Source organism: Triticum urartu, chromosome 7A (assembly GCF_056163025.1).
Source record: "Triticum urartu cultivar PI428250 chromosome 7A, HENAU_Tu73, whole genome shotgun sequence".
Lineage (NCBI taxonomy): Eukaryota > Viridiplantae > Streptophyta > Magnoliopsida > Poales > Poaceae > Triticum > Triticum urartu.
Window position 1 is genome coordinate 644,996,923 of NC_141879.1, and position 27,927 is coordinate 645,024,849.

General features: G+C 45.5%; 2 protein-coding genes across 3 annotated transcripts; both read left to right on the forward strand.

Annotated features, from left to right (window-relative positions):
* Positions 1-333: 333 nt before the first annotated feature.
* LOC125519233 (uncharacterized) lies at positions 334-21,398 on the forward strand. The gene is made up of 4 exons (XM_048684102.2): positions 334-496; positions 17,556-18,538; positions 18,631-18,807; positions 18,975-21,398. Exons 1-4 carry the CDS (start codon positions 334-336, stop codon positions 19,650-19,652), a joined length of 2,001 nt encoding a protein of 666 aa, XP_048540059.2. The 3' UTR covers positions 19,653-21,398.
* A 1,181-nt stretch (positions 21,399-22,579) lies between these two features.
* Positions 22,580-27,926, forward strand: NDB1 (NAD(P)H dehydrogenase B1). 2 transcript variants are annotated; one of them, XM_048689081.2, is made up of 11 exons: positions 22,580-22,756; positions 23,061-23,211; positions 23,602-23,863; positions 23,962-24,168; positions 24,367-24,617; positions 25,331-25,550; positions 25,649-25,753; positions 26,066-26,338; positions 26,463-26,590; positions 27,123-27,242; positions 27,391-27,926. In XM_048689081.2, the coding sequence occupies exons 2-11, from the start codon at positions 23,102-23,104 to the stop codon at positions 27,476-27,478; spliced, it is 1,764 nt and encodes a 587-aa protein (XP_048545038.2). In that variant the 5' UTR covers positions 22,580-22,756; positions 23,061-23,101; the 3' UTR covers positions 27,479-27,926. The 2 variants fall into 2 exon arrangements, with proteins under 2 accessions (XP_048545038.2, XP_087393467.1); XM_087537341.1 differs by lacking the exon at positions 22,580-22,756 and having other exon boundaries at positions 22,976-23,211.
* Position 27,927: the final 1 nt, after the last annotated feature.

A 27,927-nucleotide genomic window follows, 5' to 3' on the forward strand; every position in this document is an offset into this window, starting at 1 on the left:
ATGTGCCCTAGACACACCCTTTATCTCTTGATGGGATTCTTTCCTATTTATTTATACGTTGTTCATGGAAAGATGGAAGGGGTTTTCCTTACCTTATGTGGTAAAAAAAAGGAAATAAGAGCATCTACAGCCGGACTTTGTAAATCCGCCCCCTCAAATGTCTGCGGGAACTGACCGAGCATGCTTCAAATTAGGCACTTTGTGCGAACCAATCTGTGGTTGGATGGTTAGAGGGACGGTGGTATCTCCAGCCCACCAGGGTTTTAGGATTATTTCAGGATTTCCCAGCCCATTGGCGGCGGAGGTGGGGTCAACGTGGCCTCTGGCGAAGACATGGGCGAGGGCAACCGCATGATCGGAGATGTTGACAGGACGTGGGCAGGGCGGCGGCCAGCGACGCGCTGGCAGGATGCAGGGACTGGTCCAGATGCAGCGGTGGTCCAAAGGTTCGAGGCGGCCATGCACCGCCGAGGAGAGGACGAACAGGCTGGGGCTGGTTGCGTTGTAGGGCTGCCTCGTGAGGGTTGGGCTTGGCGTGGTCGAGAGAGAGAAGGGCTACTGGGCCAACGCGAGGTTCGCCGTAAAATTTTGATCGGGTGAAAAACCGGCTGGGACATAGTTTCAAGTAGGGGAAATCATTGGTGGGGGCTGGCGACGTGGATCGGTCGAGAGGGAAGGGGGAGCTAGCGAACGAACGAACGACATACGAACTCCCCCTTTAGAAGTCCAGAGAAAGGGAACAAATAGCACACGTTCATTTTCCACAGCTCAAAAAATCTCTCTTCTCATATACAGATTTCCATTGCTCCTTCAAATCCCCTGATCTCAATCTATTTTTTTTTCAATGTCACTTGGATGCAGATCGAAACATGCCCTTCGAAGATGGTACGTGGATGAGGTAATGGCTAGCCTCTGGTTCAAGATTTCCTAGAAAGTAACTACTGCTAGTTCTTTCTTGATCTCGACGCCAAAGAGGACACCAACAATTCAAACTCCGTTTAGCTTGCGATGGTGCAGTCCAGCGTAGATGAATGAAAACCACTACTTAGGATTGTGTTTGATGGACTAGGCATGGATGGTTTTATAACCCGAGCATGCTAGGAAACGCCAATAAAATTATTTTTCATATCTCTTACCTCAATGATAATAAATCTAGAAATAATATTGATGGACATGAAGGATGTTGTGTTCATAGAGATCAACAAGAGGGAGGATATAAAAGAGATATGGCTTAGAGCTAGGGAAAAAGTAGACATTGTTGCATGCCGGAGATCACAACCTGACAGGAAAGCACCACAAGCAATCTGATCTCTACAAGCATACCATCCCCATGTCCATCAACCATTATTAGTGGATCAATCAATGATATGAGAGGCATGGATCACCCTGAGCTTACACAACTCATACATCCACATTTCATCAGACACAAGCAGTGAATTCCAATCACTTGAAATGGACTGTCCTATTATGCTGCTAAAGGAAGTCTGGAACAACATATTGTATTTATCATCCTCATTAGTGATTTTATATTCCTTGTTTGTTGTTCTACCATCCTCATTGGTGATTTAAGAGTTCAATCCCTTTTTGACACTGAAAGTGCGTTATATCGACTAGAGGGGGGGTGAATAGGCGATTTTTATGAAAGTCTTCAGAACATGAGAGTTTTGAAGACAAATGATAAAATTGAATCTATTACCATGCAACGGAAGGTAGACTACACTAGGCAAACCATAGTCAAGTATTCAATGAAGTGAAAGCACAAAGACTAATAGCAGCTAGGTAGTAAGGATCAGGTAGGAAGATATTGTGAAGCCAAACAAAACACGCAGTCACTCAGTGAAGACAAATGATAGAGCAAACATACAATGACTTCACAAGGAGTAACAGTAAGTAAAGTGAAGTGAAGATGAAACCAGTGACTCGTTGAAGACAATGATTTGTTGAACCAGTTCCAGTTGCTGTGACAACTGTACGTCTGGTTGGAGCGGCTAGGTATTTAAACCTTAGGACACACAGTCCCGGACACCCAGTCCTGAACACGCAGCTCAGGACACCCAGTCCTCACCGTATTCTCCTTGAGCTAAGGTCACATAGACCTCGCCCAATCACTCTGGTAAGTCTTCAAGGTAGACTCTCAAACCTTCACAGACTTCGTTCACTGGCAATCCACAATGTCTCTTGGATGCTCAAAATGCGACGCCTAACCGGCTGGAGGATGCACAGTCCTCAAGTGTAATAAGTCTTCAGATCACACAGACAAGAAGACTTAAGTGATGCCCAATTCTCTCTGGCTCTGGTGGTTAGGGATTTATCCTCGCAAGGAATCCTCTCTCAAAGGCTTCGAGGTGGGTTGCTCTCAAACGACAAAAGCCGTACTTTCAATCTGAGCAGCCAACCGTTTATGGTTGTAGGGGGTGGGCTATTTATAGCCACTTGGCAACCCGACCTGATTTGTCCGAAATGACCCTGGGTCACTAAGGAACTGACACGTGTCCCAACGGTCAGATTTCAAACACACACGTCAACTTTACTTGGGCTACAAGCAAAGCTGACTTGTCCGACTCTCGACAAGATCCGCTCTCATAGTCTTCACTCGAAGACATAGGTTTTTGGTTTAGGCATCACTTCAGTCATTCTGACTGGTTCTCTTGGACCCCACTTAACAGTACGGTGGTTCATATGACTCAACACAAAAGAAAAAGAACTACGAAAGATCTAAGTCTTCGAGCTCCATAAGCTTCATATAGTGTCTTCTCTTGTCATAGTCTTCAATGTGAATATCTTCATATACCACCTTTGACTTCAATGTCTTCATACAGTTTTAGGGGTCATCTCTGGTAGTAAAACCGAATCAATGAGGGACTTCTACCTGTGTTATCCTACAATTCTCACAAACACATTAGTCCCTCAACTAGGTTTGTCGTCAATACTTCAAAACCAACTAGGGGTGGCACTAGATGCACTTACAATCTCCCCCTTTTTGGTGATTGATGACAAACTAGTTGAAGTTTTCAACGGGAATATAATCTGTGAAATTGTAAAGGATAAGGAATTGTCTTCATAAGTTGCAAGGGCTCCCCCTGAAGATGTGCATATAAGTTAATTTGCTTTTGGAATGCAAATGCACATGGCAGGTTGTACTTGTGGAGATCCACTTCAACTTATGATGACAATCCACTATGCATGTGAAAGTATATGAAGATAATGACATGCATAATGGAAAATGGACGTCTGCAGAATGAGCTAAGTGCGGAATTTATCGTCGCGCATGCGGAATTTATCTTCACAAAACAAGGTGGCAAATAAGTAGCAGACGATCATCTAGTTTAAGTGTTACAACTCATAAGAACCAAATGTAGCAAAAACGAGAGTTGTAAGCACGAAGAAAAATATAAAGCACCCACCCATATGGACCCGCTTGAAGACTATCAATCTCATATGGACCCGCTTGAAGACTATCAATCTCATATGCTTCTCCCCCTTTTGTCAGTAATGACCAAAAAGGTTTGAAGACATAGAGCCTCTACTCGTTCCCATGAGGAGTAGGTGAAGTAGCAGGGTTGTTGGTGTTGTTTGGCGGTGCAGAAGAGTTTGGAGGTGCTGAAGGAGGTGGCGGTGAAGTAGCATCGTCTTCTTCCTCAATAATTCTGGCAGTCACTGTGGCAGCAGAGGAAGAGAACTCAGAATCTTCAAGGGATGGAGTTCCTAGCAGCACAGCCCTTCGAGGAGGTGCGGAGTCAAACTTGAATCTCTCAGAGAAGCCATCCTCTTGAAGATCAGCTTCAGAACACATCATCGTGAGCCCTTTCCATGTGCGGCGACAGGTTTCATGGGCAACGAAAGCATTCTTGGTGGCAAGATTTCGAGTGCGATTAACATCCACCAAGAGGCTTTTCATCTGACGCTTCAGCCAGTCATGATGCCTATCATGTTTCTGATGTAGAGCCATAAGAAGCTCTCGGTCGTTGAGAACACGAGTGCGCTTCTTGGGTCTTGGAGCAGTGGCACTGTCAGTGGCTTCAGTGGAAGCAGGGTGTGGTGCACGTGTAGTGCCAGCCAAAGGATACACCCGAGAAACTGCTTCAACGCCTTCAATGTTCTGAGTAAAACTCTGATGGTCTGTATTCTGAAGACTTAGAGATTGCTTGGCAGGCTCAGAATATATGGCTTCAGTAGACATGTCCACGTCAGGCAAGAAGATCCGATGGTTGTGGGCTGAGGGCTGATACGAGATGGCGGAGTGTAGCTTGATCAGCCGCATGACCCAAGGGGCGTAGAACTTCAAACCAAACAGATCAATGCCTGATGCAGCAAGTTGGCGTATGAAGAAGTCCTGTGCATTGAAGCATTTGCCGTGAAGTATATAGAAGACCAAAGTCTTCATTGCACCCTGAAGCTTGGCATTTAGAGAGTGCCCTTTGATAGGCCAGAGAGTTCGCCTGATGATGTGATAGATGGTTCTGGGCAGGTACTCAAGGTCTTCAATGAAGAACTCTGTGGGATAAGCAGCATCTTGGGGCAATGGCTTCATCATGCTGAGCATTTGACTCATATCAGGTTCTGGCCGCTGAAAAATGCTCTCAATAGCTTCAGCATGCAGCTGACAGCCTTGCTCGAAGAGATCGCCAGGAGTGGGCAAGCCAGTGAGTTCAATGATGTCAAATGCATTTGCTTCGTGATGAACGTTGCCAGTCATCCACTCCAGGACCCAAGTCTTCGGATCTCTGCTGTACCCTTTGATGTGAAGTGTGGCATAGAATTGTAGCAGCAGCTCTTCATTCCAATGCTCTTCATCAGTAACAAACTGCAGCAGACCCACTTGCTTGAAGCAATCCAACGCTTCTTCTAGACAGGGCAGACCAGCTATAGCTTCAACATCAAGGCGCTTGTGTGGGAAGATGTGACCTTGTTTGTAAAGAATGCAAGAGTAATAGCTTCGCTGAGGATAGCTCCAGAACCGATCAGATGGTATCCTTTCCCTTGAGTAGGGGTTCCTGGAGCTATTGAAGAACGTGTTGTCTGCCCTGAAGCCATTGATGTTGAAGGAGCCAGGTGCTGATGCAGGACCTGGAAACCTTGGCAGTCTTGGGATTGGCTTCTGGACCCGAGGCCTGTGCTCAACATGATAGTTGAATTGGGGACCGGCAGCAGACTCAGGAACAAAAGTGGCGAGATCAGTGGCTTCGCTGTCTTCTGAAGCTTTTGCTGGGGAGGGCTCCACATTAGCTTCATTGGTGGTTGTGGCGGGCTCACGATTTTCATCCTCCACTTGACTAGCTGGAGGGTCGGTCACAAGCACATTCTCCTGGAGAACTGCTTCTTGGTGGGACAGGCGAGTGGGATCTTGTGGGACTCCTTCTTCTGCGGCTGATGGAGCCGGAATGTCTTCAGCAGAGACTTGAGGCCTTGGACCTTTGCGAAGCCTGCGGAACGCAGACGACGCCTGTGGAGTTGGAGTGGGCTGGGCCTCATAGTCTTCTTCCTCTTGTGGGCGATCCACCCATGAAGCATCCTGTGCAATTGGCGTCAGTGGACGACCAATGCTGATGAGTTCGCTGTTTTCAAACTGAGGAAGGACTGCATCATCTTCTACATTGTCATGATGACCAATGTCTTCAGCAGCGATGGGATCAGCTGCTGGAATGTCTTCATCTTCAGGAGCCTCTGTGGAAGCAGGCTCATGAACTGTTAGTTGACGTTCTGCGTCAGGATGAACCATAGAAATGGGTTCAACTATCAAGGGCTCTGTGGGAGCAGCCCGAGCTTTCTTGGTCTTTCTCTTTTTCTTGGTGGGGCAGTAGGAGAGGCTTCAGAGTGTTTCCTCTTCCTGGCTTCAGCCTCAGCAGTCCTTGTCTTCTTGAGCTCTGAAGCTATTGACCGGCCTTTTGGTTTCGAGCCAGTCAGTCTAGTTGGGAAGACAATCGGAACTGCTTCTTGCCGTGGTGCATCAGTTTCAGTCGTAGCAGGCTTCTTCTTCTTCTTTGTGGCCATCCTGGGGTCGATGCCAGGACGCCCAAGTGCCTTGCGCTTCTCAGCCTCATTATAGGCTTGCACACATCTGCCAGCCAGAGTCTTCATGCGCTCACGCGAACCCTGAGCTTCTGCACGCTTCTTCACAAAGGCTTCCTTAAGCTCGTGCATCATTGTCTTAAAGTTCTTCACTTCTTGCATGCTGAGCTTGGCCATATGCTTCTTGAACTGAGCCTTTTCATAGTCAATCTTCTGCTTCAGTTCAACAATGCGCTGGGCAATAGCAAGTTCTGAAGCAATGGCGCCTTGGAAGGCGACACTGAGGCCAATGGGTAGCTGCAGATCTTCAAAGCTGATGTTTGGCGTGTCAAACCACTCGTCAATGAAGTTGTGGATGATGGTGACATCAAAGAGAGGCAGATCATTGAAGATTTCTGCTTCTTCTTTACTCTTGATGAGTTGCTCAAGAGCGTCATCTGCAAGATCTTCATCACTTGACAGATCAATGTCGTCGTTGCGCAGAATGGCAGCAGCTGTTAGCTCATTGTCAGTGTGAGACAGAAGCATCTTGGCCTTCTGGGGCTTGAAGACGCGTGATAAGTCTTCAGACTGCACACTGTCTTCAGGAGGTGCAGTTGCCAATGGCTTCGCCCTTGAGATTTTGGTGAAGGGGCCGGCTTTGAAGCTTTTGGCTTCTTCAACTGCTTTGGCTTCGGTACTGCAGGCGCGTCATCAGACTCAGTGTCAGCTGCAGGCTCATTCACTGCAGTCCCTTGAACCAAGATGTAGGTGATGAGGCCTTCAACGTTGGTGAAAGGACCAATGACATTGGGTTCTGCATGTCGTGTGCCATCTGCCCTTGGAGATGAGGGACCAGGGTTGAAGTCTAACCCAAAAGTCTTCTTGTTCTGCTTCGCTGAGTTTTGAGCAAACTGTAAGTTGCGCTTGAACAGATTGTCGTCACGACACCATAGCAGTGACGACGAGTGTGCATCAGCAGGCTGTGGTCCACGGACCATGCATGGATAGAAGCCTTGAGCAATGGCTTCATCTCTGGACCTGGGTAGAAGATTCTTGAATAGGATGTCTTCCACGGTCTCTTGATGGCGTTTTTCTCAACATACTCCTGTGTCACAAATCTGTATTTGAACCATTGTTCTGCCCAATATCTTCGAATCCATTGGATTCGGGTCTTGCGCTGACTGTAATCCTCTTCAGGATCTGTCTTGTACATTTCTGAGAGTTCATCTGGCAGATCTCTGGAGGTCTCATCATGACGCTTTCTGCCACCCTTCCTTGTTGCTTTCTCTGAAGCCATAAACTTTAACTTGAAAGGCTTCAAGACGTTCAAAGGCTTCAAAGGTTTTCGTTTGCTAGACCAACAGGAACTGGCTTCGGGAGAATTTATGTGATGCTGTAAGAATTCTGCAAATGAATGCAGACTATGAGAACCAAAGGATTCTCCCACGGACATGTACCTGTGACAGCATTAAGGTGTGAGGGAAGGGGAAGAGGTCATATGCATTCTCAGAAGATTTTGAAGATAAATCTGTTTAGAAGATATTGACCTCATCGTGCGAAGACATTCACTCATAGATAAGAAGTTGGTTCCAGATTTGTACGAATCCACAGATCAGTACAAGTGAGGAATCTAACTACTTTGTGAAGCACAAGTGAATATACTAGGCATGTTATGAGATGCAGTATGAGAGAGATCTAGCTTGTGTGAACAGAAACTGCTTGTGGTAGAAAGTGACAGGTCAATAGGATCAACGGTGCTGTAAAAAAAGGGAGTTTTATTTACCACACTGAGAACTGCTAGACGGAGTGGGAGATGAGGCCGAGCAGTTCACTCTTCCGTGCCCTAACTTGGCGACGGAGGACACCTACGGCGACGGCGGAGAGGACGATGTCCGCGGTCGGCGTGAAGACGGCGTCGGAGAGGTTGCGGCAGCGAAGCGCTTCGTCGCCAACGTCGTCGAGAGCTAGCGGTGGCGCTAGGGTTCGTGCGAGGGTGGAAGAAGAGATAATGACCGTTGTGAGTGTGTATTTATAGGCACAGGGGCGGCACTGTGCTATTACACAGGTGCCCCTGGCGATTCGCATCTGAGGAACACGTGGCCATTATGCGGAATTTTGGGGTTTGTTCCACGTACCACGCACGCCTGGATTGTCGGGTGGTCGTTCCTACTTCTCCGGATTTCATGTGGAGGAATGAGCATTGAAAACGAACTTAATGGTTGTCTCTGTATCTTCTGCTGACAAGGACGCAGAGAAGACATTCGACAGTTTCAATAGAATGCATATGACTTGGAGAGATAGAGTTTGAGATAGAAAGCATAGAAAGGTTAGGGTCCGATCACATTCACTTAGTTCAAAAGATTCAACACGAAGACATAGCTATAAGTGAATGCTGTAGAGGACAGAACACTAGTATATATATATATATATATATCTATAATCAATATAGTGAAAATAATCATGAAAATATGTTGAGATCGAAGCCAAACCAAATGTGAAGACATTCCAAGGTAACGCCATGAGTGAAACACTTCAAAATAGAACGTTTGGTGGTGGCGTTACCCACCGTATAGGAAGTATTAGACCCAGACACGGCGCACAATTATCGTGGCGCTCCGAAGTCAAATTCCACATTAATGTATTCACACTTAGAATGTATGTCTTCATTGATTGAATATATACTTTACTTTGTGCGTTGCACATCTAAGTCATCAATATGCATAAGGGTTAGGATGTGTGCCTGATCACAGGACATTTGAGGATTCCAGGATATTTAGCTCACACCGTAACTTGCAAAACCTCTTCTCATCCAAGGGCTTGGTGAAGATATCTGCCAATTGCTCTTCAGTGTTGACGTGTATGATATCAATGTCTTCCTTCACAACATGATCTCTGAGAAAGTAATGACGAATTTCAATGTGCTTTGTCTTTGAGTGCTGAACTGGATTGTTGGCAATCTTGATGGCGCTTTCGTTGTCGCAGTAAAGTGGCACTTGCTTCAGATGAATGCCATAGTCCTTGAGTGTTTACTTCATCCACAGAAGCTGAGCGCAGCAAGATCCAGCAGCAATGTATTCAGATTCAGCAGTGGAGAGAGATACACAGTTCTGCTTCTTTGAAGACCAACATACAAGTGATCGTCCCAGAAAGTGACATGTGCCTGATGTAGACTTGCGATCAACTTTGTCACCAGCATAATCAGCATCCGAGAATCCAACCAGATCAAACTCTGAGCCCTTTGGATACCATAATCTTAGAGTTGGGGTGTGAGCCAAATATCGAAGAATTCGCTTCACAGCTAAGTGATGCGACTCCTTTGGTTCCGCTTGAAATCGAGCACACATGCAAACACTAAGCATAATATCTGGCCTAGATGCACATAGATAAAGTAAAGAACCAATCATGGAGCGGTATACCTTTTGATCGAACTCTTTACCATTTTTGTCAGGACCCAGATGATATTTGGATGGCATTGGTGTTGTGAAGCCTTTGCAGTCTTGCATCCCAAACTTCTTCAGGCAATCTTTGAGATACTTCTCTTGAGATATGAAGATGCCATTGCGTTGTTGTCGTATTTGAAGACCGAGGAAGAACTTTAGCTCTCCCATCATAGACATCTGATATTGCTCTTGCATCATATATCCAAACTCTTCACTGTACTTCTGATTGGTGCAGCCGAAGATAATGTCATCCACATATATTTGGCACACAAACAGTTCACCATCATATGTCTTCGTGAAAAGAGTGGGGGTCTAGGGAACCAGGTATGAAGCCTTTGCTCTTCAGGAAGTATTTGAGTGTGTCATACCAGGCCCGAGGGGCTTGTTTGAGGCCATACAGTGCCTTGTTGAGCTTCTATACCATGTCAGGATGTTTTGGATTTTCAAAGCCAGGCGGTTGTGCAACATACACTTCTTCTTCAATCTTGCCATTGAGAAAGGCACTCTTCACATCCATTTGATATACAAGTATGGTATGATGATTTGCATAGGCCAGCAGTATGCGTATGGCTTCAAGTCTAGCCACAAGAGCAAATGTTTCATCGAAGTCAATGCCTTCCACTTGAGTATATCCTTGAGCAACGAGACGAGATTTATTTTTGACAACTTGACCATGCTCATCTTGCTTGTTGCGGTATACCATTTAGTGCCTATTATATTGTGCTTCCGTGGATCAGGACGCTTAACCAGTTCCCATACATTATTCAGCTCAAACTGTTGAAGCTCTTCTTGCATAGCTTGAATCCATTCAGGTTCCATGAAGGCTTCTTCAACTTTCTTGGGTTCTGCTATTGAGACGAATGCGAAGTGCCCACAGAAATTTGCTAGCTGAGTTGCCCTTGAACGAGTGAGTGGACCAGGTGCATTGATGCTATCAATTATTCTTTCAATCTGCACTTCATTGGCAACGCGAGGGTGTACAGGGCGAAGACTTTGCTCTTGCTGTTCATTGTCGTTGTTGGAAGGAATGTCTTCAGGCTGAGCATTGTCTTCATGTTGATCAGGTGCTGAAATGATAAGTTCTTCCTCAGGATGAGCTTCAGAAGGTATAATTTCTCCAGTTCCCATTAGCTTGATTGATTCACTGGATGGAACTTCATCTAGCACATTTGGCAGTTGCTCTCTTTGTGAACCGTTGGTCTCATCGAACAACACATCCACTGTTTCAACCACTTTGTAATGAAAGAGATTGAAGACTCTGTAGGAGTGTGAATCCTTTCCATATCCAAGCATAAAACCCTCATGTGCTTTTGGTGCAAACTTTGAGGTGTGATGTGGGTCCTTGATCCAGCACCTTGCGCCAAATACTTTGAAGTAACTGACATTTGGCTTCTTGCCAGTAAGGAGCTCATAAGATGTCTTGTTCAGTAGCTTGTGAAGATAAACACGATTGATTGTATGGCATGCAGTATCAATGGCTTCGGGCCAGAATCTTGGGGTCTTGTATTCATCTAGCATCGTTCTGGCCATCTCAATTAGTGTTCTGTTCTTGCGTTCGACGACGCCATTCTGCTGTGGCGTGTACGGGGCTGAGAATTCATGTGTGATGCCCAAGGTATCAAGATATGTATCAAGGCCAGTGTTCTTGAATTCAGTGCCATTGTCACTTCTGATGTGATTTATCTTAGCGCCATAATTGTTCATAGCTCGATTGGCGAAGCGTCTGAAGACATCCTGCACTTCAGTCTTGTAAAGGATTATGTGCACCCAAGTATATCTAGAATAATCATCAACAATAACGAAGCCATAGAGGTAAGCAGTAGTAGTAAGAGTTGAGTAATGAGTGGGACCGAAAAGATCCATTTGAAGCAGTTCGAAGGGTCGAGTTGTGGTCATGATTGTCTTCGAGGGATGTTTGGCCCTCGTCATCTTCCCTGCTTCACAGGCACCACATAAGTGGTCTTTCTTGAACTTGACGCCCTTGATGCCTATGACATGCTTCTTCTTCGCAAGGGTGTGGAGGTTCCTCATGTCAGCATGTCCAAGCCTCCGATGCCAGAGTCAGCATTCTGAAGCCTTTGCTAGAAGACATACTGCAAGCTGTGGTCCTGCTGAGAAGTCTACCACGTACAAATCATCTTTTCGATACCCTTCAAACACTAGAGACTTGTCAGATTCCATTAGTACAAGGCAACGATATTTTTCAAACATTACGATCATGTTCAAATCGCAAAGCATTGAGATAGACATTAAGTTGAAGCCAAGGGATTCAACAAGCATGACTTTATCCATGTGTTGATCCCTTGAGATTGCAACTCTACCTAGACCCAATACCTTACTTTTACCAATGTCAGCAAATGTGATGTGGCTCTTGTCGAATGGACGTAAGGTTGAGTCCATAAGAAGACTTCTTTTGCCAATCATGTGATTTGTACACCCGCTGTCAATAATCCATTCTGAAGACGCTGGTGTCGTACTCTACAGTGCAGTTAGGGGGATAGGCTTCACCAAGAGCATTGTGAAGCAAAAACATTTGACGAACCAGTGGGTTATGAAAGCTTAGATCCAGGTTAGGACTAATAGGGAGAGTAGCAAGCGATTCAGGTACGAAGTACATAGTAAGACCATTTGGGCATTTGATCTTGCGCCCTACAAGATGTTTAAGGTCCCCAGCAATAGCGTCAGACGATTTTGGTTTTCTGCTGGAGACCTTTCCCTGCAAAAGAGAGTTAAGCTTTTTTAGCCACCCACATCTTCAAGGGTGGCTTAGAAGCAATAAGTCTAAGTGCAGCATCTGAGAATTTTGGCTTTGAAGCCCTAGCAAACAGTCTTGCAGGCGGACAATAGTACTCATAAGAATAAGCAGAATAGTTCTTGGTCTTATGAACATGGCGGTTTGATGAACCGCTCTCATATTCATATGCCTGAGTATGGTTTCCCTGCAAAACATTTGCGTTAGTGCGACTCAGGTGAGTCCTCTGTCTGTATGAAGCCTTTGGACCGTATGAAGCCTTTGGTCTGAAGTTTGTCTTCTTCACGTGAGGTGTCATGAAGACATTCACAGGAAGATTTTCCAGACACCTTTTCGGAACCCAGACCTTCTTCATAGGCGGTCCATTCCTGCAGTTAGTACCAATGTACCTGGCAAACACTTCACCATTTTGATTCTTAAACAGTATATAGTTTGCATCAAAGGATTCATCAATGATAATGGGGTTAGCACAAGTGAAGCCAGTTAGATTGGATGGATCTGCTGAAGGTTCCTTTGCAGCAACCCACATGGTTTTGGGGTACTGCTCAGGTTTCCAGTAAGAGCCATCTGCATTCATTTTCCTTACGAACCCAACACCCTCTTTTCTAGGGTTTCGGTTCAGAATCTGCTTTTTGAGGACATCACATAGTGTCTGATGTCCTTGAAGACTTTTGTACATCCCCGTTTCAAGCAATGTCTTCAACCTAGCATTCTCATCAGCAATAGCGGTGGTATCCTCAGCAGAGGGGTTAGTTACCACATCATCAGTTGAAGATATTGCAACAGCAGTAGCAGTAGAACATTCAGCAACAGAAGTAGCATTATCACGCTCAATGCATTTAAGACATGGTGGTTCGAATCCTTCCTGAGCGGGACTGATCTGTTTGGCGCGAAGTGACTTGTTTTCCGTTTGAAGATCTTCATGAACCGCTCTCAATTTCTCAAGATCCTGCTTCCTTTGAAGATAATCATAGGAAAGCTTTTCATGAGTTGTTGAGAGAGTTTCATGACGACTTTCAAGTTCCTAATACTTAACATGAAGATTTTTTATGTCTTCAATTAAGGATTCCGATCGAGTCATTTCAGCACCTAACAGATCATCGCTTCTGTCTAATAGTTTTTGAATATATTTCATAGCTTTCTGTTGTTCAGTTGCAATTTTAGCAAGTGTTTTGTAGCTATGTTTTGAACCACAATCAGAGTCATCGTCACTAGATGTTTGATAGTGAGTAGTGCGTGTGTTTACCTTGGCACCGCGTGCCATGAAGCAGTAGGTATGAGCGGAGTAGTCCTTGTCATTTGCATCGGTGTCGGTGATGAAGTCATTGTCTTCAGTGTTGAAGATGGACTTGGCAACGTATGCTGTAGCCAGACTTGCGACGCCTGAGTCGGATTCCTCCTCAGACTCCACCTCCGCCTCCTCAGAAGCAGACTCCTCTGAATCCATTTCCTTGCCAACAAAAGCACGTGCCTTGCCAGATGAGCTTTTATTGTGTGATGAAGACTTTGAGGAAGACTTGGAAGAAGACTTTGAGTATTTCTTCTTCTTCTCTTCTTCTTGTCGTTAGAGTCATATTCCTTGATCTTCTTCTTCTTTTTGTTCTCATTGCCCCACTGTGGACACTCAGAGATGAAGTGGCCAAGTTTCTTGCACTTGTGACATGTTTTCCTCTTGCAGTCATGAGCAGGAGCTTCATCATTCCTTGAACTTGATCGGGAAGACTTTCTGAAGCCTTTCTTCTTGGTGAATTTTTGGAACTTTTTGACAAGCATAGCAAATTCCCTTCCAATGTCTTCAGGATCATCAGAACTGCTGTCAGATTCTTCTTCAGATGAGGAGATAGTTTTTGCCTTCAAGGCACGAGCTCGCCCATAGTTTGGACCGTAGATATCTCTTTTCTCCGAAAGCTGAAACTCATGTGTGTTGAGCCTCTCAATTATGTCAGACGGATCGAGTGTCTTGAAATCAGGACGTTCTTGAATCATCAGGGCCAGGATGTCAAACGAACTATTAAGTGATCTCAGCAGCGTCTTGACGACTTCATGTTTGGTAATCTCAGTGGCGCCGAGGGCTTGAAGCTCATTTGTGATGTCAGTGAGTCGGTCAAATGTGTGCTGGACATTCTCATTGTCATTTCGCTTGAAGCGGTTGAAGAGGTTGCGAAGGACACTGATTCTCTGATCTCTCTGGGTTGAGATGCCTTCATTGACCTTGGAGAGCCAGTCCCAGACCAGCTTGGATGTCTTCAAAGCACTCACATGGCCATACTGTCCTTTGGTCAGATGACCACAGATGATATTCTTGGCAGTAGAGTCCAGTTGAACGAATTTCTTGACATCAGCAGCAGTGACACCTTCTCCAGCCTTGGGAACGCCGTTCTCGACGACATACCATAGGTCGACGTCAATGGCTTCAAGATGCATGCGCATCTTATTCTTCTAGTAGGGATATTCAGTTCCATCGAAGACGGGGCACGCAGCGGAGGCTTTAATTATCCCTGCAGTCGACATAGCTAAAACTCCAGGTGGTTAAACCGAATCACACAGAACAAGGGAGCACCTTGCTCTGATACCAATTGAAAGTGCGTTATATCGACTAGAGGGGGGTGAATAGGCGATTTTTATGAAAGTCTTCAGAACATGAGAGTTTTGAAGACAAACGATAAAATTGAACCTATTACCATGCAGCGGAAGGTAGACTACACTAGGCAAATCATAGTCAAGTATTCAATGAAGTGAAAGCACAAAGACTAATAGCAGCTAGGTAGTAAGGATCAGGTAGGAAGATATTGTGAAGCCAAACAGAACACACAGTCACTCAGTGAAGATAAATGATAGAGCAAACATAGAATGACTTCACAAGGAGTAACAGTAAGTAAAGTGAAGTGAAGATGAAACCAGTGACTCGTTGAAGACAATGATTTGTTGAACCAGTTCCAGTTGCTATGACAATTGTACGTCTGGTTGGAGCGGCTGGGTATTTAAACCTTAGGACACACAGTCCCGGACACCCAGTCCTGAACACGCAGCTCAGGACACCCAGTCCTCACCGTATTCTCCTTGAGCTAAAGTCACATAGACCTCACCCAATCACTCTGGTAAGTCTTCAAGGTAGACTCCCAAACCTTCACAGACTTCGTTCACTGGCAATCCACAATGTCTCTTGGATGCTCAGAATGCGACGCCTAACCGGCTGGAGGATGCACAGTCCTCAAGTGTAATAAGTTTTCAGATCACACAGACAAGAAGACTTAAGTGATGCCCAATTCTCTCTGGCTCTGGTGGTTAGGGCTTTATCCTCGCAAGGAATTCTCTCTCAAAGGCTTCGAGGTGGGTTGCTCTCAAACGACAAAAGCCGTACTTTCAATCTGAGCAGCCAACCGTTTATGGTTGTAGGGGTGGGCTATTTATAGCCACTTGGCAACCCGACCTGATTTGTCCGAAATGACCCTGGGTCACTAAGGAACTGACATGTGTCCCAAGGGTCAGATTTCAAACTCACACGGTAACTTTACTTGGGCTACAAGCAAAGCTGACTTGTCCGACTCTCGATAAGATTCGCTCTCATAGTCTTCACTCGAAGACATAGGTTTTTGGTTTAGGCATCACTTCAGTCATTCTGACTAGTTCTTTTGGACCCCACTTAACAGTACGCTGGTTCCTATGACTCAACACAAAAGAAAAAGAACTACGAAAGATCTAAGTCTTCGAGCTCCATAAGCTTCATATAGTGTCTTCTCTTGTCATAGTCTTCAATGTGAATATCTTCATATACCACCTTTGACTTCAGTGTCTTCATACAGTTTTAGGGGTCATCTCTGGTAGTAAAACCGAATCAATGGGACTTCTACCTGTGTTATCCTGCAATTCTCACAAACGCATTAGTCCCTCAACTAGGTTTGTCGTCAATACTCCAAAACCAACTAGGGGTGGCACTAGATGCACTTACAGACACTAAATTGCTCTTGCCCTACGGTCTTCCTAGCCAGCCGCCGCCTTCAAAAAGGTAGGGTTCTCTGCCTCCCGCCGGCGCCGGTGCCGGTTCGTCCCGTCTTCGATGGCCTTAGGGCCATGGAGATAGAGTGGATCTCGGCTCTTGCCGGTGGCAGGGCTCCGTTTTTAGATCTTTTTTCGAGCTTTGTTAGGGTTTGTGTCCTGCTTAGCCCCCATTCCGGTGATGCATCTAGCATCATCAGTGGGCATGTGGAGGTGTGTCTCCGGCAGATCTATCTTTGGTGAATTTGCTCGGATCTCTTTGTCGTTCGTCTTCGTTCGTATGTCTGCAGGCTGGATCCTTTTGATCTACACTCTTCATCTGCGGCAATTGCTGTTTTGGTGCGTTGGTTCTATGGGGCCTTAGCACAACGACTTTCCGACTGTCTACTACAACAACGTTTGCCCGACTTCGGCGATGGAGGGGCGATGATAGCGGCGCGCCTTCGGCTCGCTTCAGTGCTTGTAATCGTCACTAGGTGGTCTACGGATCTTGATGTAATTTTTATTATTTCTAGTGTTTGTTGTACTACCATGATTGAAGATGAATAGGTTGAAAGTTTTCCCGCAATTTTTTTTACTCTTGCCCTGAAGTCTAGAGAAGAATTAATCGCACACAACAATATGGAGTTCAACCGTCATGGAATCTTGGAAAACATGCCACGCAAATCTTTTGTTAGATGTTAATTTGTCTGTCTTTCTCTGTATGGATTCTAAATATGAGCCCCTTTAATACATGTGTTTTCCAAATTTGTGCATGTTATCCTCGCGTATATATGGATTCAAAATATGCGCCCCTTTATATCATAGGATGGGATGTTTCCGAAGGGACCCTTTATACATGTGTTGGACTGTAGATCCATTGTAGCCTGTCACCAATGTAAATTCATTTCGATGAATATCGTCTTCCAAAAAACTCATTGCTTTTTTTCCACCGCAAAAAAAACTCATTGATTTTTCATGCATAAATATGCCCCCACAAACTTCATTGTTTTTTGGCGGTACAAACTTCATTTTTATTTTTATTTTTTAGCGGTACAAACTTCATTTTTGTTTTTAGTTTTTTTGTTGAAAAATATATTATCCCCAAACCCATCACTTGAAAAATAGATGACCCAACATTTTACTAACTTTGTATTAAAAATAGTACAAAGTTGAGTTCCCTCCATTTGAGAAAATTTGTCCTTCAAATAAATGTATCTAGTATCAAGTTAGTGCTAGATACATCCATCTAAAAAATAAGTTTGGAACAAGTTTTTTCGGACGGAGGGAGTATGTGCTAAATTCCTCCTACCGCGGAAGTGTTTTGGGCCGGTCCATCGGAGGTTTTCGGCCCAAAACAAAGAGAGCGTTAACCGGAGGTCCGACGGAGCGGTGAGCCGTCGGCGGTAAACGGGAGGAATGGAGGCGGCGGCGGAAGGACGAGGAAGTAGAAGCAGGCGCGGAGGCGGCAGAGGACCGCATCTCGGAGCTGCCGGAGGCGCTGCGGCTGCACGTCCTCTGCCTGCTCCCGCTCAAATCCGCCATCCGCACCGGCGCGCTCTCCACCCGGTGGCGCTCCCTCTGGACGCACCGCTGGCCGGCGCCCTCCTCCCTCGACTTCCGCCTCGGCATCGGCGACTCCCCGCACCCGCTCCTCGAAACCCTAGAGCGGCGCGGGTGGCGGCGCCTCCAGCGGTTCGCCCTCTCCTTCGGCATCGGCGCGTTCAAGGCCGAGCACTTCCGCCGCTGCCTCGACCTCGCCATCGCCTGCGCCGTCGAGGACCTGCACGTCCACCGCGTGCACCACTTCTTCGCCCGCTTCTACAAGTTCCGGCTCCCGCTGGGTGACCCCCACCTCGCCCGCCTCTACATCAGCGTCGACCTCCCCGACTCCTTCTCCGCCCGCTCCCACCGGTTCACCGCTCTCGAGGTCATCCACCTCCGCTGCGTCCACATCTCCGACGACACAGTCAGCAGCCTGGTCGCCGCGTGCCCCCTCCTCCACACCCTCGATTTGCGCTACTGCGAAGGCCTCGACTCCGTCAGCGTCGCGGCGGCCGGGGCGCACCTGAGTAGCCTCACCGTTGCAGAGTGCGATCCGTGCACCGACGTTGTTTTGGCCGATGAGGCATCCGGTCTGCGCTCATTCCGCTACAGCGGTGCCTACATGCCCGCCTACAGCATCCCGGCCACCATCACTAGTCTTGCTGACCTTTACATCTGCTTCGGAGCATCTAACCGCCGGCGACGCTTGTCAGGCACCAGAATCCGGTTTTATGGACAGGAGGCTCACGCTTGCGAGCTGCGCAGAAACTGGCTTCAACTACTAACCAGTTTGTCCAACCTCACCGTGCTTACCCTCTGCAGCAGTATCCTACGGGTTCGTCGCTCTCTGCATTTCATGCCATCCGGTTGATCCCAATACTCACTTACTGTCTTACGGATAACCTTCTTCATTGCTATGCTTTGCAGAGACTGTCTGCCAAAGCTCGTGCCAGATTAGCTGCCACAGGCGCTGCACCATGCAAATTGCTGAATTTGAGAGAGCTTCAGCTACTGATGTTCGAAGTGGAGATCAACAACATGAACGACATTTACTCTTTCCTTGTGGCATGCTGTGGCCCTCGTTTGGAGAGGCTATTTGTGCAGGTGAACACTAGCTGTTGTATATTCCATTGCCTGATAACCTTTGTTGATGAACTGTTAAATTTTTTTGTCTTGTGACCTTGACAAATGCATTCAGTTATTAGTCATTGTATTGTTGCTTGCGCTTGACATTCTTACTTATTTTGAATGCTTACTACACCCCCTTGCAGCTTCCGACAATCAATTATCCATATGAGCCAGAGGATGAACCATCAGGATCAGAGTCAGAGGAATTTGGATCAATGGGAGAGCTATCATACCAAGAGGCACATGGGGAAGGTGAGCTGGATGACGACTTGTCAGAAGGAGAAGCAACAGAGAAAGATGGGCTAGAGGAACAGCTGTCAGAGGGAGATGCCCTGGAGGAAGATGAGATAGAGGAAGAGTTGTCAGAGGGAGAAGAACTAGAGGAAGAGCTTTCAGAGGGAAATGAACTAGTGGAAGAGTTGTCAGGGGGAGAGCCACCTGAGGAAAAGCAATCACAGAAACAGGGGTCAATGGAAGAGCAATCTGATGGAGGGCAATCAGAGGAAGAGACACTAGAGCACGGCGATGTCTTTGAGAACCTTATGTTGCTCAAAATGATGAATTTCATGGGACGCGACAATGAGATGCAGCTAGTAAGCCTTGTGTTGAAGAAGGCTACTAGTCTCAAGCAACTGATACTATTTACTCCCAAGATTAATCACCCAGAAGAGCTCCACAAGGATCATATGAATACTTCCCATTTGCTTGAAAGAAAACTATTTTCTCTCAGAAGGGCCTCGCCAAATGCTCAGATAGTTCTCAGCGAGCCTGATGATAGTGCAGTCCAGCCGTTGCATGAGGCTTTAGTCAAGATTTACTGATTTTTGTTGTTGTGGAGTTATGATCGGATAATGTGAAATATCAGAAACTAGCAACCATTAGGTAAGACAAAGAACAAGCTAATCTGCAAGGTAGGCAGGATGCTGTGTTCTCTAGTCCATGAAGGATCATGGAGTATGTTGTCTGGGCCTTATATCCTTAGATCCTTAAGACTATAAAAAATACCATGATTACCCAGTATCTACATTGGCCTGTTGCCTTGTTGTTGGATAAGAAAGTCCTGCAAAAACACTGTAGAAAGCTGAGACTTGTTACGCTCTATCTTTGTGCTCGTCAATTCGCATTAGTACCGCAGTAGTTCAATCAGTTGGTACGAGTGTTGCATTTGTTTTTCATTTGTCATTATTGCCATCTTTATTACTGATTAAAGTTCTTTTCCTGGTATCAAGAGAAGAACATAAACATGTACAGTTATATGGAGTTTCAACAGGCATCAATCCTGGAAACTGTACCCTAATGGTGTTAGCTGAGGCCAAATTATGTACTACCTAGAATCAGAGGAAAATGGGTCAATGCAAGAGTTATCATAGGAAGAGGTACCGGAGGAAGATGAGCTGGGTGAAGACTTGTCAGAAGGAGCAGAACTGGAGAAAGATACGCTAGAGGAAGAGCGCAGATGCTCTGGAGGAAGATGAGCTAGAGGAAGAGCTGACAGAGGGAGATGAACTAGAGGGAGCTGTCAGAGGGAAATGAACTAGAGGAGTTGTCAGGGGGGGAGCCTCCTGAGGAAAAGCAATTACAGAAACAGGGGTTAGAGGAACAGGGGTCAATGGAAGAGCTATTTGATAGAGGGCAATCAGAGGGAGAGACACTAGAGGATCACGATGGCTTTGAGAACTTTATGTTGCTCAATATGATGAATTTCATGGGGCGCGACAATGAGATGCAGCTGTAAGCCTTGTGGTGAAAAGGTCTACTAGTCTCAAGCAACTGACACTATTTACTCTCAAGATTAATCACCTAGAAGAGCTCCAGAAGGAACATACGAATACTTGCCATTTTCTTGAAAGAAAACACTATGGTCTCTCAGAAAGGCCTCACCAAATGCTCACATAGTTCTCGGCGAGCCTGATGATAGTGCAATCCAGCCGTTGCAAGAGGCTTTCGTCAAGATTTACTGATTTTTTGTTGTCGTGGAGTTATGATCGGATAATGTGAAATATCAGAAACTGGCAATCATTAGGTAAGACAAAGAACAAGCTAATCTGCAAGGTAGGCGGGATGCTATGTTCTGCAGTCCATGAAGGATCATGGAGTATGTCGTCTGTGCCTTCTATTTTGCGGGTTAACTCTTTAAGACTCTTATAAAAAATATCATGATTACCCAGTGTCTACACTAGCCTGTTGCCTTGTTGGTGGACAAGAAAGTCTTACAAAAACAATTTAGAAGGCTGAGACTTATTGTGCTCTATCTCTGCTGTTCAATTTGCATTTAGTACAGCAGTACTTTAATCAGCTGGTACAACAACGAGTGGTGCAATTTTATCTATTTTTCAGTTCTCCTTATGTATTACTGTCAGTATTGCCCATCTTCATTGCCGATTAAAAGTTATTTTGCTGGTGCCAGTAGAAAATCTAAAACATGTACAGTAATATGGAATTTCCACAGGCATGAATCCTGGGAACTGTACCCTAATTTTGGTAGTTGGTGCCAAATTATGTACTGCTGATATGTTTGATCAGATGTTGACTTGTCTGTCACTTGTCTGAATCTGAAATTCTGAATATGTGTCACTTTCTACGTGTGCTCTACTGGAAACTCAGTTTAGCCTGCCACTTGTGTAAAATCCTCGAACATATGACTGCAGGACAAGTTCTTTGTAGCATGTCTTGTACTGTAAATTCAGTTGAGCCTGTCACCGGTGTGACGGAAGAATTTGTGGCTGGTGACAGCATCAGGCCATGTCATGTTTGCCTACCTATGTTGTGCGTCAGGCCAAGCGTCTCTAAATAACCATCATTTGGTGCCTTGCTGGTGTGGTCATCATTTATAAATACGCAACATAGTGGAGTTGTCGGTGTTGGTTGGTTGTGTGCTGTTGTGGGTCAGAGCCTGTGCACCAGATCCAAAGGAAGTTACCAAGGCACCAGACCTTTACCCCTCAGATTTTGCAAGATAGGCTGGGTGTTCAGTTCTGTAATTGACGAAGATCTTTTTGATCCAGTTTCTTATTAATCAACATTGTTGCCTTATTGGTGTTTTGCCTGGAACGAAGTGGTCATAATTCAGTGCAATAGCTGGGGAACAAGGCCGTATGAATATAGTGTAGTAGGTTGAGACTTGAGACTTGCTATGCTTTTTTTTCTTTTTTTTTTGTTGCTCTCAACAATCTTCATTTAGTACAGCATTGCAGTGATCAGCTGGAAGATCAGCAACAGTTTACAGTGTTATGTTTTCCCACTTTTTCCTTGTGCATTGTCCTAGCATCTTCATTACTGCTTTTAAGAGTTTACTCCCTTTTAGGCATGAGAAAAACTAAACCATGTAGTACAACAGTATGTGGTTCAACAGGAATGAATCCTGGAAACTGTACCTTTTAGGCCAAATTCTTCTTGTATATATATCTATTGTCAGATGTCGACTTGCCTGTCATTCTCTGCATCTGAAAAGATCTGAACATGTGTCCCTCTGTACATGGGCTGTCACTGTAAATAAGTTCAGCATAGCCTGCCACTTGTGTACGTATTTTCATAAACATCTGACCACGGCAGAATTTGTAGCTAGTGGCAGCATCAAGTGGTAAGCATGTCTTTTTTAGGGGGGATGTGCTAAGCATGTTACTTTTGCTTGCTTATTATGTCAGGTCAAACCACTCAAGATCTAATTAACCATCATCAGTGGTGCCTTGCTGGTGTGGTGATCGTGTATGAATAAAGATAGAGAAAGAAACATGATGCAGTGGTCACCGGCGGTGGTGTGCTGGTGTGGGTCAGCGCATGTGCACCAGATCAGATCCAGACGAAGTTACCAAGGAATCGATCAATCAGATCTTATCCCCAGAGTGTGGAGGTTGATAATCATTTGATTTGTGCAAAGACCGGTGAGCATTGCCATTGCCCAGCGGCCAGGTAAAGAGCAGAGCAGGTAGGCAGTTGGCCTGTTGCCCTCCACATCGCTTTCGATCTCCAGTCCTGCTTCGTTAAGTTTCAGTCGATTCTATATCCGTGAGACCTTACGTTTAAATCCGTGCAAATTTTTATTTTAGTTTTCTTTTTTGCATGTTATATCACTTGACTGGATCTTTTTTCTTATTTTTCTTGTATGTTATATCACTTGGTTGTGGTTAAATCCGACTGAGACCTAGCCACACCCTTCAATCTTTTACCTATCTATAGACTATAGTACTGCACTAGTACCTGACCTGATCAGCCTGATTTGGATTTAGCAGTGAGGCTGAGCTGAGAGGTCTGGGGCAGCGGAGGAAGCAGGATGGGCTTCTCCTTCTTCGCCTCTCGCGCTGCCGCCAGGTTCCTGGAGGACATCCGGCGCCCCTCCTCCGCCGGCGTCTCCACCGCGGCGCTCCTCCTCACGGCCGTCAGGTGCGTCCCCCACCCCCGATCCCCCATGTCCCCCTCTAAAGTTCTTCCATTTCTTTTCCCCTTTCGTTGCGTGATGATGGTGATCCACTGTTCCTCGCCGCCCCTTTTGTCTGCTTTACCCTCTCTCTTTTTGTTCTTTCTCGTAGCTGCGTCCTTGGTCTAGCACTCTAGAATCTAGATAATCTTGGTCAACAGGGAGGTGATGTTCATGGAGTGGACATCCATCCATCCGTCCGATGTACTACTCCATGAACAGACACCATCCCCTGTACTTCATGAACAGTCCCTTTTTGTCTGAATTTTTGTCCCCAAAATCCACCACTGTTCTTCCGGATCGAGGTGGCTGGCCGCATTTGCGAGCCTCAGAGATTTTCTTCACTGGCTTTGCAGCGGCGGAGGCATTGTGGCCTATGCCGACTCCGCCAGGGCGGAGGAGGCTCCGGAGCCACCGCCCAGGAAGAAGAAGGTGGTGGTGCTCGGCACCGGCTGGGCCGGCACCTCCTTCCTCAAGAACCTCGACTCCTCCCGCTACGAGGTGAAGGTCATCTCGCCCCGCAACTACTTCGCGTTCACGCCCCTGCTGCCCAGCGTCACCTGCGGCACCGTGGAGGCGCGCAGCGTCGTCGAGCCGATACGGAGGATGTTCGAGAAGGTAACACCGTGGCTGCTGAACTGATGCTCTTGTGGTTGGTGTTATGCAGAGCTGTGGAGTAACACAGTGGCTGCCTCTCTCGCTCTTCTTTTTTGCAGAAGGGGAAAGATGTCGCGTATTATGAAGCAGAGTGCTTCAAAATCGATCCGACGAAGAAAGCCGTCCACTGCCGCTCTGCTGTTGGTACCAATTTGGATGGGAATGGCGATTTCATGGTTGATTATGATTACTTGGTCGTCGCTCTTGGGGCTACTGTCAATACATTTAACACTCCTGGTGTGATGGAGCATTGCCACTTTCTGAAGGTAAAATCCTGTGCAGCATTGTGTGTGTCTACTGTTCTGCTTTTTCTCATGTTTCAGTCCTGAGATGTAAGTTATTCTGTGTAATGTTCTGCAACATCTTCAGATATATTGTACTGTAAAGTATTAGGAAATTTACATTCATGGTCATGGGACTGTTAGCCATATCTTGTACTTACAGCCTCACGTTGTAAAAGCCAGGAAGTGGAGGATGCCCAAAAGATTCGGAAGAGTGTGATAGACTGCTTTGAAAGGGCGTCAATTCCTAACATCAGCGAAGAGGAGAAAAGGAAGATCCTTCACTTTGTGATTATTGGTGGTGGACCTACTGGGGTTGAATTTGCTGCGGAGTTGCATGATTTTCTTGTCGAAGATCTGGTGAAGCTATATCCTGCAATTGAACAATTTGTGAAGATAACAATTATTCAATCAGGAGAACATATATTGAATACGTAAGTCGGCACCAAATTACCATATAATGAGGGTCGAACAATCCTGCAGTAATAGCCATGATTCACTTCCATTGCTAAGAATATGTCAGGCTCTCATCGCTAAGAATATGTTTTGGTATGCATAAAAAGCCTCCAGGGGAATTAATGTATCGGTATGTCAGTCTTCCTTCCCAGATAATGAGGATTGTACGGCTGGTTCACATCCAGCAGACTGGAAGTTGCATGCTGCAAGTAGTGAGCTCCCCAGCTAATCTTCTCCTGGATAATTCTCAAATACTCTCAGGAAAAAGTGAATAACAATTGGGGATATTTTCCATGTTTAGGAAAACAATTTAGTCACTAGAAGTGGAAAATATATCCCAGTCACTGATTCCAGGGTAGATGATAGACCAAAACCACCTTACCCCCAAGCAATGCCAGTGTAAGATTAATTCTTACCAAATGTTGTTAGTAGTTTTTGGATTGTGGCGGTTTCTTCCGTGTTATTCCCCCCTTCCTTTTCTTTTAAAAATGAATGTTCCTAACTGCTATGAAATTATCACGCTTACTGTAGACATTGCGATTTTATTGGGGAATTGGACGTTTTGTTGATTTGTCAAGAGAAAAAAATTGCCCACTGGTTCAATATACATGCCTTTGTTTGTAGCTTCAGTAGATCTTCCCTTTTCTCCATGTTTACTGTGAGATGATATATATCTATTTCATTCATGTAGGTTTGACCAAAGGATAGCTGTGTTTGCTGAATCAAAGTTCCAAAGAGATGGCATCGAGTTGAGTACAGGATTCAGAGTGATAAAGGTCTCCGATGATTCAATTACAGTGAAGTGCAAATCATCTGGTGTAGAAACATTGGTGCCGTATGGGATGGCTGTTTGGTCTGCTGGCATTGGTACTCGCCCCGTCATTACAGACTTCATGAGTCAAGTTGGTCAGGTTGTTAAATCTGAATCAAAGTCGTGTGTTCAGGTTACCGAGTTATGCTTAACTTCTAACATTTTGTTGATGAATGCAAATGTTCTCTCTTTCAACAGGGCAAACGACGTGCCTTGGCAACTAATGAATGGTTAAGAGTTCCTGAGTGTGATAGTGTCTATGCAATTGGTGACTGTTCTTCAATAAGTCAACGGAAAATAATGGTATATGTAAAGCATTTCATAAATATTTTTGCACCCTCTTTGCGTTTTCGAACTTCCTAGGCGGAGATATCATAGGAACAGCTACACACACCGCACCTCAGAATTATCACTGCACTGTTATGGTTTCTTGGTAGATCTGTCATCGGTGTCAAATTAGTCATTCTATTGGTATGCGTGTATGTTCCAGTTTCCTCCGTGTAAGTATAACAAAGTTTATCACGCTGAATAAACAAGCACACTGAACATCTAAGTTAGCAAAGTCCAGTGCATGTTTCATCCTCCTTCTGACTCGTTTGCTTTTGTTTCTTTCAGGAGGACATTTCAACAATATTTAAAGTAGCAGACAAGGATAACTCTGGCACCTTGACGCTGAAAGAAATAAACGATGTTCTAGAAGATATTTGTATAAGATACCCTCAAGTAGAACTGTATATGAAAAGTATGCACATGGTTGACATTGCTGATTTGATAAAAGGTGGCGTAGGTGATTCCAACAAGGAGTCGATGGTGGTTAACATAGAGGAGTTCAAAAAAGCTCTGTCTCATGTCGACTCCCAAGTTAAAACTGTTCCGGCGACTGCTCAGGTTGTCTCTATTTCCAGAGAATACATGGGTTGATGATATTTTAGAATAGATAATGTTTTGATCCGTGAACAACCCATTTGTGTTTGTGCGGATACTCCCTCATTGTTTCTCTGATATTTGCCAGGTTGCTGCGCAACAAGGGTATTATCTTGCTGACTGCTTTAACAAAAAGGATCACTGCGTAGAGCATCCAGAAGGTCCGTTGCGCCTGACGGGGTCAGGGGAAGGGCATCACAATTTCCGCCCATTCCGGTATTTAGCTTTCCGTTACAGCTGTACTTGTACCCTCATACTCACATCTTCTTTTAGGCCTGAAAGGCATAACCTGTACTTAAAACTTTGCACAGCTTTGGGGACACATCATGACTCTAGGTAGTAATCAATTGCTGTCAGTAACACCTACTTGGATAGGAGTGGTCTGTACCTAAAATTGCTTAATAAACACTGTTAAATATGTACAGTTGCTCTTTCAATTATGCAGCATTCAACAATTAGGAAATTAGCAATATGGTTACCTAAAACCCTCTCGGTTTCTGGTTACCATACTTAAACCTATTATCTCCATGGCACCTTTCTAGGAAGAACATGCTTCAGTTGCTATATGGTTATCCTTTGGCTTCAAAGCAACCTAGGTTTGATTCATTACTAGAGCAGTGCCAGACTCTTTCTTCACAAACTTTCCCAGTGGGAATACTGGGAGGGAGTTGTGGCTAGCTTCATTTTGATCATCAGCTCTTGCGTCATTATCTTATACACTTGCTCATCTTTTGCCCTGGCATTCAAGGTACAAGCATCTTGGGCAATTCGCGCCCTTGGGCGGGGAGCAAGCCGCGGCAGAGCTCCCGGGCGACTGGGTCTCCATGGGCCACAGCACCCAGTGGCTCTGGTACTCCGTTTACGCAAGGTAAGAACCATGACTGACCCATCACCATCACTATCCACCACTCTGTCCGAAGGAAGAAACCATGGAACCACCTTATCCACCTTATCTTCTCCCTGAGTCGTTTAGCCGCAAAAACTGAGATCATCCCTTTCCATGCATGAATGAGCAGCAAGCAGGTGAGCTGGCGCACTCGGGTCCTGGTGGTATCCGACTGGACCCGGAGGTTCATATTCGGGAGGGACTCGAGCCGGATCTAGGCGCTCTGATTCCAGGATGCAATGCAGCAAAACCTCTCTGTACAGTATTTGATTGGGCAAATAAGGAAGCAAGGCTGTCTGTCTGTTGATTGTTCCTTTCTGTCCTCCCAACGGAGCCATCATCCTTCGTGTGCTGCATGTGAATATGTGATGGGGTTCTCTTCTCTTCTCTGGATGTGGTTGGTTGTGAATCTGAAGCGTACCTGGCGCGATGAACTGACCGAGTGCCCACAGTTCACGCGCGAAACTGCGGTCAGGACAAATGGTTTGTCCAACTTGTCGATAAATGTGCAAAATGCGTGTGAATTTGGTGTACATGGCTCTGTTTTTTCTCTTCTTATTTTGAACTGGCTCTGCTGGTTTTCTTTCCATGTTTATTTCATTGTTAGTGGACCTCCTCACATCTTGTGAAGATAATTATGAAGAACAATGTTGGTTATTCTCTCCAT